Here is a 12,287-nt window from a genome sequence, read left to right as displayed (position 1 = left end):
ACTGGCCAGCTGGTGTAACCTGGCACAGCTCCTCTGAGAGCAGTGCAGCTATGCCGAGTTACAGCCCAGGGTCTGGCCCTGTGAAATCATCCCTGTTTCTCTGTTACGGGGATGTTCCCATCTGCTTTAGACTTTGGCCCTGGCACCTAAAAATGGGCTAATTTCCCCATAAATAAAAGAAGAAGAAAACGGGTTTCTTTAGGGTCACTGGGCTCCGAGTGTGTGGAAATCAGCGCTGCCAAGGCGGCCCAGAGGCAGTGGGACAGAAGTGCACCGGCAGGCGGGAATGGTGGTGCTGGGAGACGAGCTGGGTGCTGAAGAGGGGAGGTGGGTGGGAAGCAAAGGGGAATTGGCTGGGGCGGCAGAATCTCACTGGGGTGGAGCAACTGGGGACAAGGTGCTTGTCTGGGGGAGAAGGGGAATGGAAGGACCTGCACACGAAGTACTGTAGATAACACTGAGTCCTGCCTCAGGGCCGGGGGCTGGACCACACGACCGAGCGAGGTCCCTTCTGGGCCTGTGTTGCTACGATTCTGTGAATTTCCTCCTCTTCAGTTGCCCAGTGTAATTGGCTGAGGGCAGCAGACCAGTTCTTGTCCGGTGCTGTAAGGGTTAACGTTTCTGTAAGCCGACTCGGTCTCTTTTAGGAATACAGCGAGGGCTCCCGGCACCCTGTGCCCTCGTCCCCAGATGCTGCCATTGGTCTGGTTTCCTGTGCTCCTGGGGTGGGTCACTGCAGGATCGGGTGAGTTACAAACCGGAAGCCCAAGGGGCTGTGCTATGTGACAGCGCGATTACCGGCAGGGACATGAAACCAAACCCACGGCTGTGTGTGGAGTTTCTAACACCACGTTCTCCGTCTCCCAGAGCCGAGTGACAAATCAAACATCCGCTCCAGGGCCGGGGAGGACGTCACCCTCAGCTGCAGATTCAAGCTGTCCTCAGACTTCGTGCTGAACAGACTCCGCATCCACTGGCAGGTTTTCCGAGACGAGGAGGGCTCCGTGGTGCACAGCTACTACGATGGGGCCGACAGGCTGGAGGACCAGGAGGTGGAGTTCAAGGGTCGGACGAAGCTCTTTCTCCAAGAGCTCAGTGAGGGGGTGGCCTCCCTGAACCTCACCCGGGTGCGGCCGTCAGACAGCGGGGAATACAGGTGCATCATAGTGAACAGCCAGGATGTGGTCATTGGGAGCGTCATCCTCCATGTATCAGGTAAAGGGACCACGCTCTGCCCCGCGAGTACAGCAAGACCAGAGGTGGGTTAGCTAGGTCTGCAGGGTGCTCCGGGCGCCATCACCCGTTCTCCAGGGCAGCGACACTCGACCTGATTCTCACAACAAGGACGGCACCATTGACTGCTCCGCGGGAGCTGGTGGGGTGAGCTGCTCCGTTTTGCTGTCTGGATGCAATGCAAACAACAGGCAAGGCTCGGAGGTTTAAGGAGGATACCGCCGCTGAGCCCTGCAGTGGATTGGGCTCCATCAAGTTGGAGGCCCTGTGCTCTCTTGACTCCTCAGTGGTGCACAAAGGATAACCAGAGATCTTGCTTTTCAGCGCCATACGAACCGCCCCAGATCACGGTCCTTTCCTGGGAGGATGGCGAGATGACCCTGCAGTGCAAGTCCAGCGGGGGCTATCCCAAGGCTGAAATAACATGGCGCGATGGGGACGGAAACCAGCTGAACCAGTCGGAGCCGGCAGAATTTCGTCGGAGCAGTGAGGGAGTGTTCGAGGTGCAGAGCCGCCTGGCGGTGACCGGCCCTGAGGACAGCGCCTTCTGCTGCTCTCTGATCCACGCCCCCTTTAATCAGAACCTGAGCGTCTGTGAGAGAGTTACAGGTAACAGTGACAAGCCCCGGCCAGCGCTGGGGGGCACCCTCCCTGATTCGCAGGATGCACGGAGCACCGCAGACATGCAGCCACCTCTGGGGTGGAAGGTCGTAGCTGTTCTGCAGCACACAGCAAGGCAGGGAAGGGCTTCATTTGGGTACAGGCTCAAACTTTGGCTTGTCTGAAAATTGCCAGGGGGAGGTTGTGGCAGGAACTTTAACCTCGGCCCACAGCAAACAGCGTCTTGGGGTTTGCAGGCTGTGTCTGGAAGGAAAAACCAGCACGCAGTGAGCTCCTGGGACTCCCTTTGTCTCTTTGATGGGCTGAGCTGATGCTGGCAGGAATCAAGGCTGGCTTGCTGGGAGAACAGACACTGTACGGAGCCATTCCCTCTCCCATGCGGGTCAGGGACTCCATGCTCGTTCTGGCGAGTGATTGAGTCCTCTCTTTCCCGGGAGACTCCCCACCTGTCGCTATCTGAGGCCACGTCTGTGCTACGGGGACGGAGGCATCGCCAGGGCGCTGGAGCTCGGTCGGAATAACCCTGTCGGGCCGATGGCAGCGGTTTTCCTGTCGCTGGAGGAGCTCCACCTCCCCGAGCGACCGTAGCCAGGGTGAGGGAGGCAGTCTTCCGTCAGCCTCGCGGCATTTACACCGGGGCCTAGGTCGGCGTAACGGCAGCGCTCAGGGCTGTGCATTTTCACACCCCTGAGTGCCGAAACTATCCTGACTTTGAATTTGAAGTGTAGGCCAGGCCTCAATGACTATCCACTGGCAGGAGATCCAGTCCTCAAAGTCTTTCCAGTACCATTGCGAAATGATCCCACATGCCTTGTATTTGATCACAGTCTGTGTCCCGAGCCCTCAACAGCTCTCCTTTAACCTCTCCAAACGCAGCCTTGATGAGGGAGAACGAGACTGAGGCGGAGAGCTCTGGCCGCAGCAACGCTTGGATTTTGGCCATCGTGGGCGTGGGGGTAGTAACAGTTGTGGTCGGTGTTGGATACCGTATGTACCGGAGAAGAAGACGGAGCTCTCAGAAAGGTAACAGCAGTGGAGAACTATGTTTTTCTTCTTGTTCCCAAGGGATCCATTTGTCTGGAAAACAAACTATGGAGTAGGCAGCCCAGTGATTAGCCGCTGGGGCACCCAAATGCTGCCCTCCAAGTAAACTTAGGAGCAACATCACTCGCCCAGGAGATATTTGTGAGGGTTGGAAATTAATAATGTGTCTACAAAGAGGGGAGGGCGAGAGGGACTCAGACTAATGGATCTGCTGTTAGACAAATTTACCAATAAGGACAAAGTCTTTTTCTTGTACATGATCCATCCATCAGTCTGGAAAGGGAACACTGGGAGCTAGCGATCAGGGAAGCCACCTGCTCTTCTCCAGAAGATACTCAGAGGCTTCCCGCTGCAGCCAGGTGAACCCACTGGGGACCAATCCCTTAATAAGTCCATCAAAGAGGAGTTGCAGGCAGGTTTCGATACCTCATACTTCTTGGGTAGTCAGTCAGGTAATTTCCCTGAAGCATAGTCACTTCCCGGTCTGCAATCAGATGCGACCTGTAGGAACTATTGTAACCTACCAAGTTTGCAGTTAGAACAGGCAAACACAAGTAACGAGCGGTGAAGCACTCTTTGCATGAGGGATGTAACACAGTCTGACTGTACCATGCAATGAAGGGGTATCGTGCTCTGGCTCAGAGTTATGCTCTTAATTTCAGATACTCCTGTACACCACAGTGCAGAAAACGAAGTTCGCCTGCAGACAGACTACAACGGTAAATACCCCAGCGCTGAATGCTGTGACGACTCCTTCACATGAAGGATGCAATCGTGCATGTAACACACGGTGCGGCAACGGGTCACCACGCTCTGGCTCAGATTTCTGTTCTTGGTTTCAGCTCCGCGAGAACAGCATGGTGAAGAGACGGCTGTCCTGCTGGAGCCTGAGCCTGAAGGTAAATATTTGACACTGGATTCTGAGACTCGCTCTTTACGCGAAGGATGCAATAGAGCAGGTAACGCGGTGCGGCAACGGGTCACCCCCCTTTGGCTCAGGGTTATGTTCTTGGTTTCCGCTCCATGTGAACACTGCAACGAAGAGGATGAGGTTTCCCTGCAGAATGAGTCTGAAGGTAAGCGCCCCACTGCTGGATTCTACACAGTTCTGTGACAGGGACGAGCCTCAAGCTGCCCGGTGAGCTGCCTACGGTCCCCGTTTGAACCTTTATCTGATCGTACCCTGTGAGCGGAAACGTTCAGTAGCCACGTGTGCAATGAACTAAAGAGGGGAGACCGGACAATCTTTCTCAACAACGAGACAGGGGAAAATAGTCCCAGAGTATCTTCCTCTGAAATGGGTCCCAAGGCAATGTTTGCAGGTTCCCACATGCACACGAGCCGCGCAGCAGGCCTGGGCAGAGAAAACGGGCACTCCTGCCGTAATGGGAGCGTGGCTTTAAAACTCGGCTAGCACAGGCCCACTGAGGCGGCTCAGAAGTGGTTTTTTTCAACAGTTTAGAACCGTGTTTTTTTTTCTTTCTCCACCAAACCAAATAGTTTGGTGCTTGTCTAGGCTAAGATTAGATTTCAAACTCCAGACATTTTACTGTAGCCATGTTTTGGTTTGGGTTTGTTAAGTGGTAAAACACACAATTTTAACAATGGGGAAAAGCAGACGTTTCCCTCACTCCTCCATAGCTCAAAAATGGCTGAAGAGAAGAGAGTTTGCTCAAACTTTCTATAAAATTCACCTTCGCCACAGAGTCCAAGGCCAATTTCAGCCCCACAGATGAATGAAGGGTTCAGAAAGTGATGAGATGATGAAAAGAGGGGTGTAGAAGCGGGGCTGTTTTGCATCCTCATTGGCAGCAGGTGAACACCGCTGTGTACCTGCTGAGATTCAACCACCTGTGTTTCTGTTAAGCCCTGGTCACAAAGGTGATTTTTTTTTCACTCCTCAATAAAGCTCTTTTTAACATGAAATTATTTACACTGACTTGTATCCACCTCTTGTGGCATGTCCTCACATTCATCCCAAACGTAAGGCGCTGTTTCAGTTTGGTTTATGCAACCCCCAGCCCCACCCAGGCACTGCTGCCAAGGTCCAAAGACAGGGCCAGTGAGCGCCAGGGGTCCTCGCTTGGTGCTGATGGTGTGGCAGCAAGGCACGGTGCAGCTGCGGGGTTGGGGCCAGAGGAGCAGCAGCAGCCGGGGCTGGTGATATTGGCGGGTGGTGCAGGAAATGCAGCAGCCGGGGGTGGTGCTGGTTTAGGAGACAAACCAGGGTCTCCCCCCGCCCCCAGTCAGTGCTGATGGCACGAGCTCTGTGCCCAGCACTAGAGGGGGTCTGAGGCATAGCCAGTGAGGTGAGCCTGGAGGCAGCACTAACAGGTCTGAGGAGTCCGGGGTGTGAAAGCTTTGCGCACTGCACAGCGAGCCGGGGAACGAGTCTCCCCTGGGCAGAGGACGCGGTGGCTCTGCATGTCCAGTTCCGGGTGGCTGGCTGGGCACAATGCACAGCGGTGTGGGGTTCTTGGCCCAGCATGGCTCTGGTGCCAGGGCCAACCCGGAAGGCTCAGAAATAGATAATAGAAAAAAAAAAGATTTAGGGGGATAACATGGATACAGCAGGGGGGTGTCTGGGGTGATGGAGCAGGAACTGACTTGGCCGGGGGATGCACTCGCTTAGGCAGCCTTGGGCCCTGAGCGTTTGACGGGCCCCCCTCAGTGGACATGGCTCTGAAGAGGGCCCCGCAGCGAAGAAGAACTATCAAACCGTATTCTCTGAGCTCCTCGCAGTTCCGTTACCCTTCCTGTAACTAGGCCAGGTCCCCCTTTTGCTCTCCCTGGGGTTAGGCAGGTCACACAGTTGAGCCCTCACAGTCAGGCAACCTGCGTTCTGCTCCGGGCTCTTCCGCTCTGTGCACGGTGGAATGGAGCCGGGGGCCTGTGGAAACCAGGCTGTGGTCCGGTAACTAAACGCTGTGTCACAATGCATACCAGGGGGCTGGATGATAGTTGCATGGGCTCGACTTTGCAACCCAAGTAGCATTTTTAATGCGGTTTGTAATGTAATTGTGCAGACACTATGCACCGTACGGGGTACATGACACTGATATATTTGGATCGAGTTGTATAAAATAATGAATGCTACAAAGGTCAGTTAAGGGCTCCTACTTGCCCTTTGTAATAATTCAAGGGGATTGCCTCATGGGGCAGGACGAGGTGTCTGGAAAGATCAGGTGGAGGTTGGAAAAGTATTTTACAGAGAGGCAGAAATGGAACAAGGCGAAGGGCAGGATGTGAGAGTTTTGGATTAACCGGGAACCGGGGACGGGAGGGGTATAATTCTCAGGCATGAAGTTGCTGTAACGGGCAGAAATGAATTTCCACAGAGGAGATTAGCAAATTCCTTTGATTCAGTGGGAGCTAGAAATGAGAGGAGGAGGAGGAAGCATTGTCACACTGGGAGCAGGATCATCAATAGCTTTGGGAAAAGCCAGAACAGAGCTGAGTGCACCGAGAGAAATACGCTGGTGGAGAGAGGGGCACACAGAGAATGCAAACATCACCACCAACGTGTGTATTGCTTTTTGCAGGAGAAGGGAAATCGCTCCAGGACTTCCTAGCGCGCCTGGGACTGGAGGGACACCAAAGCAGAAAGCTCAAGCTGGACGACATCCTGGAAATTAACACGGAGACGTTAGAAGAGAGCAACCCTCGGACGTTAGGGGAGATCCCGTGGCATTTCCTCAGGAAGGTCATGGCTGTGAACGGGATGGCCAGACGCACAAGGCTGGTACTCGCTGCACCAGGTGACAGTGGGATCAGCAAGGATGGGGAGGAACCCTTTGCCATTATTCCTCCTACCAGCCCAGCCCCCAGCGTGTGCGTGAACCCCCTGGATGTGCTCTGTGCCGTTCTGTGCTGCTCAGACACGTTCCTGCGGCAGGAGGTCCTGCTGAAGATGTCCATGTGCCAATTCGCCCTCCCGCTGCTGCTGCCTGCCCTGGACACCCCCACGTGCACGCTCCTGCTGTGGGCCATGCGGGACATCGTGAGGAATTGGAGGCCGCGCTCCTTGCGAGAGAGCCGGGGGTTCAGGGAGGAGAACCTGGTGCTCACGTCACTGCCAACCTTTTCCTTTGTGCGGCTGGGGAGATGCAGCTTGTCCAAGTCCAAACTCCTTAACAAGGTCCTCAGCCCCCCCCAGCAGCAGCACGATTTCTTTGTGCATCGGGACATGGAGTCTGGGAACGTCCCTCGGGCAATCGCAGAGGGGATGGTAGAGGTCTCCTGGTATTTCCCTGGGGGGAGGGAGAGTTCGGATCCTTTCCAGGAGCCCATTGCGGTTATTAACCTGCGGGGAGACATTGAGTCCCACCGGCTGCAGTTCCGCTTCCTGGCAGAGGTCTCCTCAGCTGTGTTCATATTCGCTGAACACATCAGTGAGAGAAAATACAAACTCCTATCATCACTGCAGGGCACGGGAACAAAATTCTACCTCATACTCAACCCCAGAATTACCATAACCCGAGAAACACAGGGATTCCTCAATGAACTGGCCCCGCTGCTCAAGCTGACCCCGTCCCACGTGCTTGTGAAGGATAACACTGCAAACGATTCAGACTTTGTGACAAGGCTGCAGGCCACCTTAGCACACCTGACGAAGCTGCCCCAGAGAGCCGTGAGCATAGAGGACATGGCTGGGAGAGCGCGTGAACTCGGATTCCAGGTAGATGAGGACTGCGAGGAATGTGAGAAAGCGAGAAAGAGAGCAGACGAAATCACTGGGGAAATAGGGGACGTTGTTGAGTACAAGGGCAGAGCACTGGCGCTCCAAGGGGATCCATGTAAACGCCTGGCTGAAGTAGAAAGAGAACTGTGTCAAATGAAGAAGCAAGGGGAAATCCCCACAGAGGATTATAAATCGCAGCTGAGGCGGGAATTGCTGGCGTTACGGACCCAGCAGCATGGGCGTGATCTCACGGGCGGGATGGAGACATTCAAGGCATCACTCGAACAGCTCACTCCAGTGGAAACACACTACTTCCTGAAGTGGATGAAATTCAGAGTGGATCACATTGCTCGGGAGAATCTTTCCAAACTGCGGGCTGAATATAAGGAGACATATAGGACTCCAGGCTATAGGCCTGAGCAGCTAGCAAAGCTAGATGAGTTAATTGCAGCCAGTTCCTTAGGGGTGGAGCATTTCATGCGGGAGTTGGGGCAGTTTTATGAGGCAGAACACTCAGTGTGTAAGGACGGCGAAGTAGCCCAAAGCCAAAGGCAGTTCACCCATCTCCCAGGCATAGCCGCTGAGCTGATGCTGAGTGGATTTGCTCTAGAGATCATCGATGGAGACGCATCCTACGTCCCGCTGCAGTGGGTGACAGATGTTCTGACCGAGCTCCATGCCAAGCTGGGGGGAAGGTCCAGGTTGCTGGTTCTGTCAATGCTGGGCGTGCAGAGCACCGGCAAATCCACCCTGCTGAACTCCATGTTCGGCCTGCAGCTGGCAGTGAGCAGCGGCCGATGTACGCGAGGAGCCTTCATGACGCTCATTCAAGTTGCAGAGAAGTTTCAGCAGGAGCTTGGCTGCGACTTTATCCTGGTGATAGATGCAGAAGGCTTGAGAGCCCCTCAGCTGGCCAAGCTGGAGGACAGCTATGAACATGACAATGAGCTAGCCACACTGGTGATTGGGTTAAGCGACATAACGATCGTTAACATGGCCATGGAGAACACCAGCGAAATGAAGGACATTCTGCAAATCGTGGTCCACGCCTTTCTCAGGATGAAGGAAATCGGGCACAAACCCAACTGCCAGTTTGTGTATCAGAACGTCAGTGACGTGTCTGCCCACGAGCAAAACATGAGGGACAGGAATCATTTCCTGGAACATCTCAATGAAATGACCAAAGCTGCAGCGAGGATGGAAAAACTAAACAGGGATCTGACTTTTTCTGATATTATGGCGTATGATCCGGAAGAACACAACTGGTACATCCCTGGGCTGTGGCAGGGAGTCCCGCCCATGGCTCCAGTGAATCTGGGGTACAGTGAGAGTGTTTATGAGCTAAAGAAATACTTGGTTGAAGGTATGAGAAACCGGTCACCTAACAGAGACCCCAGGGACATCCCCCGGTTTACCAAGTGGGTGAAGAGTCTGTGGAATGCTGTGAAACACGAGAACTTCATCTTCAGCTTCAGAAACAGCCTGGTAGCTGAGGCCTATAACCAGCTGTCTCTGAGGTATTCGGAGTGGGAGTGGGAGCTCCGCAGGAAGATGCATCTCTGGGTATGTGGCCAAGAAACTGCAATTCAGAACCAGCCCTGTAATGAACTACCTGATGCTGGGAACTTAAAACAGAAGGCACGGGAAAAAGTGCAGCAAGGGGAAGAGGAGATTTTGTTTAGTTTACAGGGATACTTTTGAAAGTGGAGCTAGAAACCGACACCTGATAGAAAAGTACAGAGAAGATTTTGTCAGAAGCACAAAGAGCCTGACGACAGAACTTGAGCGTTACTCAGCCAGCAAGTGTGAAGAAGTGATTCTTATTACAAAAAGCAGGCATAAAATAGACAGTATCCAGGCCGAGTACAAGCGAATGACGGAAAAGAAAGTCGTCAGCCTTCTGGAAGATTGCAAGAGAAGACAACTTAAACTGGACAAGAAGGAACTGGAAGTAGAATTTGAAACGATGTGGAAGGAAGCAGTGTCTGAGTTAAAGCTCATTAGTTTAAAGAAACGCCAAGTTTCCCAAGATCTAGAGTTCCAGCTGAGAAAGGACCTGGAGAATCGAGGGAGCACAGTCAGGCAGAAACTTCAAGAAGCAGGAAATTTGTGCAGTTACAGGACTAAATCTTTCACTATGGACAATGAGTATTTGGATTTAACGTGTTTTCGGGGCATGAGAGAATCGTTCACAGAGGAATACTGGCACAAAGCAGAGGAACTTGCTCAGTCTTTAAAGGACAAGTGCCACCGTTATATCGAAGAGAAGGTGAATTCCAAAGTGGACTATGATGAGACCTATGGCAGAGAACTGCTGCGGATGATCAACGAGAGGCTTCAGCAGGAGGACGTGCCAAACCTTCACACTAATGCTTGCTTTGAAGTTGACCTGAAACTTCATATTTTGGGGGAGGCGGCCCATGCATTCCAGGAGATGCATGAAGACTTTATCAAAGAAAATGATCCTCGGGAACGGCTGGAGAAACTGAAACCTCAGTATTTGTCCACATTTATAAACCGTTACCTGGAAAAGGATTCCTGCCAGCAGAGAGCCAGGGATTTCTGTGAGCTCTGTCTCAAACCTGCCCTGGCAGAACATGTTAACAAAAGACTGGGAATCAGGATAGTAGATGACCTTTCCAGCAGTGAGAAGGCCAATGGTTACCGCAGCCGGGCCTGCTTCCAGCTCTCTGTGCTGCAGAAGCTGCTGGAAGAGCTGGACTTTGATAACTACATGAAATACATTAACGACTATGAAAGTTTTGTTCAAAGCGGCGATACGGAGAGACATGTCAGATCACTATGGAAACAGAGAAAGCGTCGAAGCTCTCGAAGCAGAGATCCTGTCCACCATCATCAAGAAAGTCAGAGGAGCTCTAGAGATGCCAACCGATGGGGGACCGAGCACAGTCTCTGACTTTGTAGCAAACCTTTGCAGGCTGTTACAGAAAGACCTAGTCATCCCCAGGGACAGTTTGGAAATGATCCTCTTCCAATTTACAGCCAGTGCTGATCCCAGCCAGTTTTCTGCGGACATTCGGGACTCTCTCTCTGAGCTGGAGCAGAACCTGGCCTCAGAATTCAAAGCTGTGAACATGGAGGAGAAACTCTCCAAGCTCCAGGTGAAGCCCCAGGATGAGCTGTTCAAGCGAGTGTTTGGCTGTGGGACGCAGTGTCCGTTCTGCGGAGTCCCCCTGTGAAGCAGAAGGCCCGACCCACAGGGAGCACTTTGCATCAGCACATCGGCCCCAGGGACTGAGGCGACGCAGGGATCACATCACAAAAATACTTGGCTATTCGTTATGCTCCTCTGATGTGGTCTCTAATGCTTTGTTTAGCAATTCCGATACAAATGGGAAACTGGTTCCCTTCAGAGATTACCGCCAGCATTACCCAGACTGGGCTCATTCAGCCAGACCCCAGCGCAGAGGCTTCCGATTACTGGAAGTTTGTGTTTAAAGAGTTCAAGCATCAGTTAGCCAGACTATATGATACTAAACCAGCCGATCTCCCTGAAGACTGGGGCAAACTAACCAAGGAGCAGGCCCTGGAGAGCATTAAGGGCATGTATAGCATGCAATAATCCAGCACAGACAGCCTGGTCTTCCAGACACCTTGGCTGCTCGGCGCTACGCGTGCAGAAATGGGGTGAGCAACATGCAGCGTGGGCCAAATGAAGTAATCCTGCAGGTGCAAAGGGGCTTGGTGCCACAATCTGTCTGCTGCTGTACGTGTCCCCGCGAAATGAAATCATTTTGCCTCGGTCTGGCAGGAAAGAAAGGTGAAAATACTGCTGCCCTCTGAGCAATAGTCACAATCGGGGCCTCTTCGGGTGGTTTCCATTTGGACGAGAAATCAGTGAGACAGAGTCATTATGTGCAGACAGCCGCTTTCTGTGATCCTCAGTAGGAACACGCTACGGACCGGCAGAAAGCCCGGTCCCATGCACCCAGTCATCCCAGCGTCATGGTGCCTTAGGGCTGGTCTGCACTTAAACATTAGATCGACCTAGCAGCATTGCTCAGAGCTGTGAAAAATTCACACCCCTGAATGCCGTAGTTAATCCAACACAACCCAGTGTAGACATGGCTAGCTCAGTGTGTGTGTATGTTTGGGGAGGGGTGTCGCTGTTGAAATCCCAGCAGCAGCAGTGGGCCCGGAGAGGTGTCCCGAAGAGCCAGGGGGAGGGAGTGTCAGTCACAGCCCCTACCCTGTCAGGCTACTGGGGGATTGTGGGGTGTCTCATGTGGGAGTCATGGGGGGCCCCTATCAAGGTGCAGGACACCGGCCATGTGAGTGGGCTCCCACGGCAGTGTGACAACATGGAAATTTTCTGTAATATTCTGTAATTTTGTAATTCTGTAAATTTTCTGTAATGGGTCATTACATAAAGTAAAACTATTTCCCCAAGTTTATCCCCCCCCCCCCCCCACTGTTCCTCAGACGTTCTTGTCAACTGCTGGAAATGGCCCACCTTGATTATCACTACAAAAGGTTTTCTCCCCCGCCACCCACCCCGCTCTCCTGCTGGTAATAGCTCACCTTTCCTGATCGCTCTCATTACAGTCTGTATGGTAACACCCATTTTTTCATGTTCTCTGTGTATATAAATCTCCCCTCTGTATTTTCCCCTGCATGCATCCGATGAAGTGAGCTGTAGCTCACAAAAGCTTATGCTCAAATAAGCTGGAGACATAGAGTGAAGGGC

The 12,287-nt window shown here is 52.9% G+C and overlaps 1 protein-coding gene across 1 annotated transcript; it reads left to right on the top strand.

The window, feature by feature from the left end:
- The first annotated feature begins 675 nt into the window (after positions 1–675).
- Positions 676–11,982, top strand: LOC141988415 (interferon-induced very large GTPase 1-like). The gene is given in 11 exon segments (XM_074954188.1): positions 676–745; positions 868–1,215; positions 1,558–1,842; positions 2,731–2,877; positions 3,561–3,617; positions 3,741–3,797; positions 6,441–9,274; positions 9,276–10,346; positions 10,348–10,764; positions 10,766–10,984; positions 10,986–11,982. Coding segments are annotated over 11 exon segments (5,667 nt in total). The 5' UTR covers positions 676–690; the 3' UTR covers positions 11,163–11,982.
- The last annotated feature ends 305 nt before the right edge of the window (positions 11,983–12,287 follow it).

Source organism: Natator depressus, chromosome 6 (genome assembly GCF_965152275.1).
Source record: "Natator depressus isolate rNatDep1 chromosome 6, rNatDep2.hap1, whole genome shotgun sequence".
Taxonomy (NCBI): domain Eukaryota; kingdom Metazoa; phylum Chordata; order Testudines; family Cheloniidae; genus Natator; species Natator depressus.
Note: the sequence above shows the minus strand (reverse complement) of the source record. Positions and strands in the feature narration are given on the sequence as shown.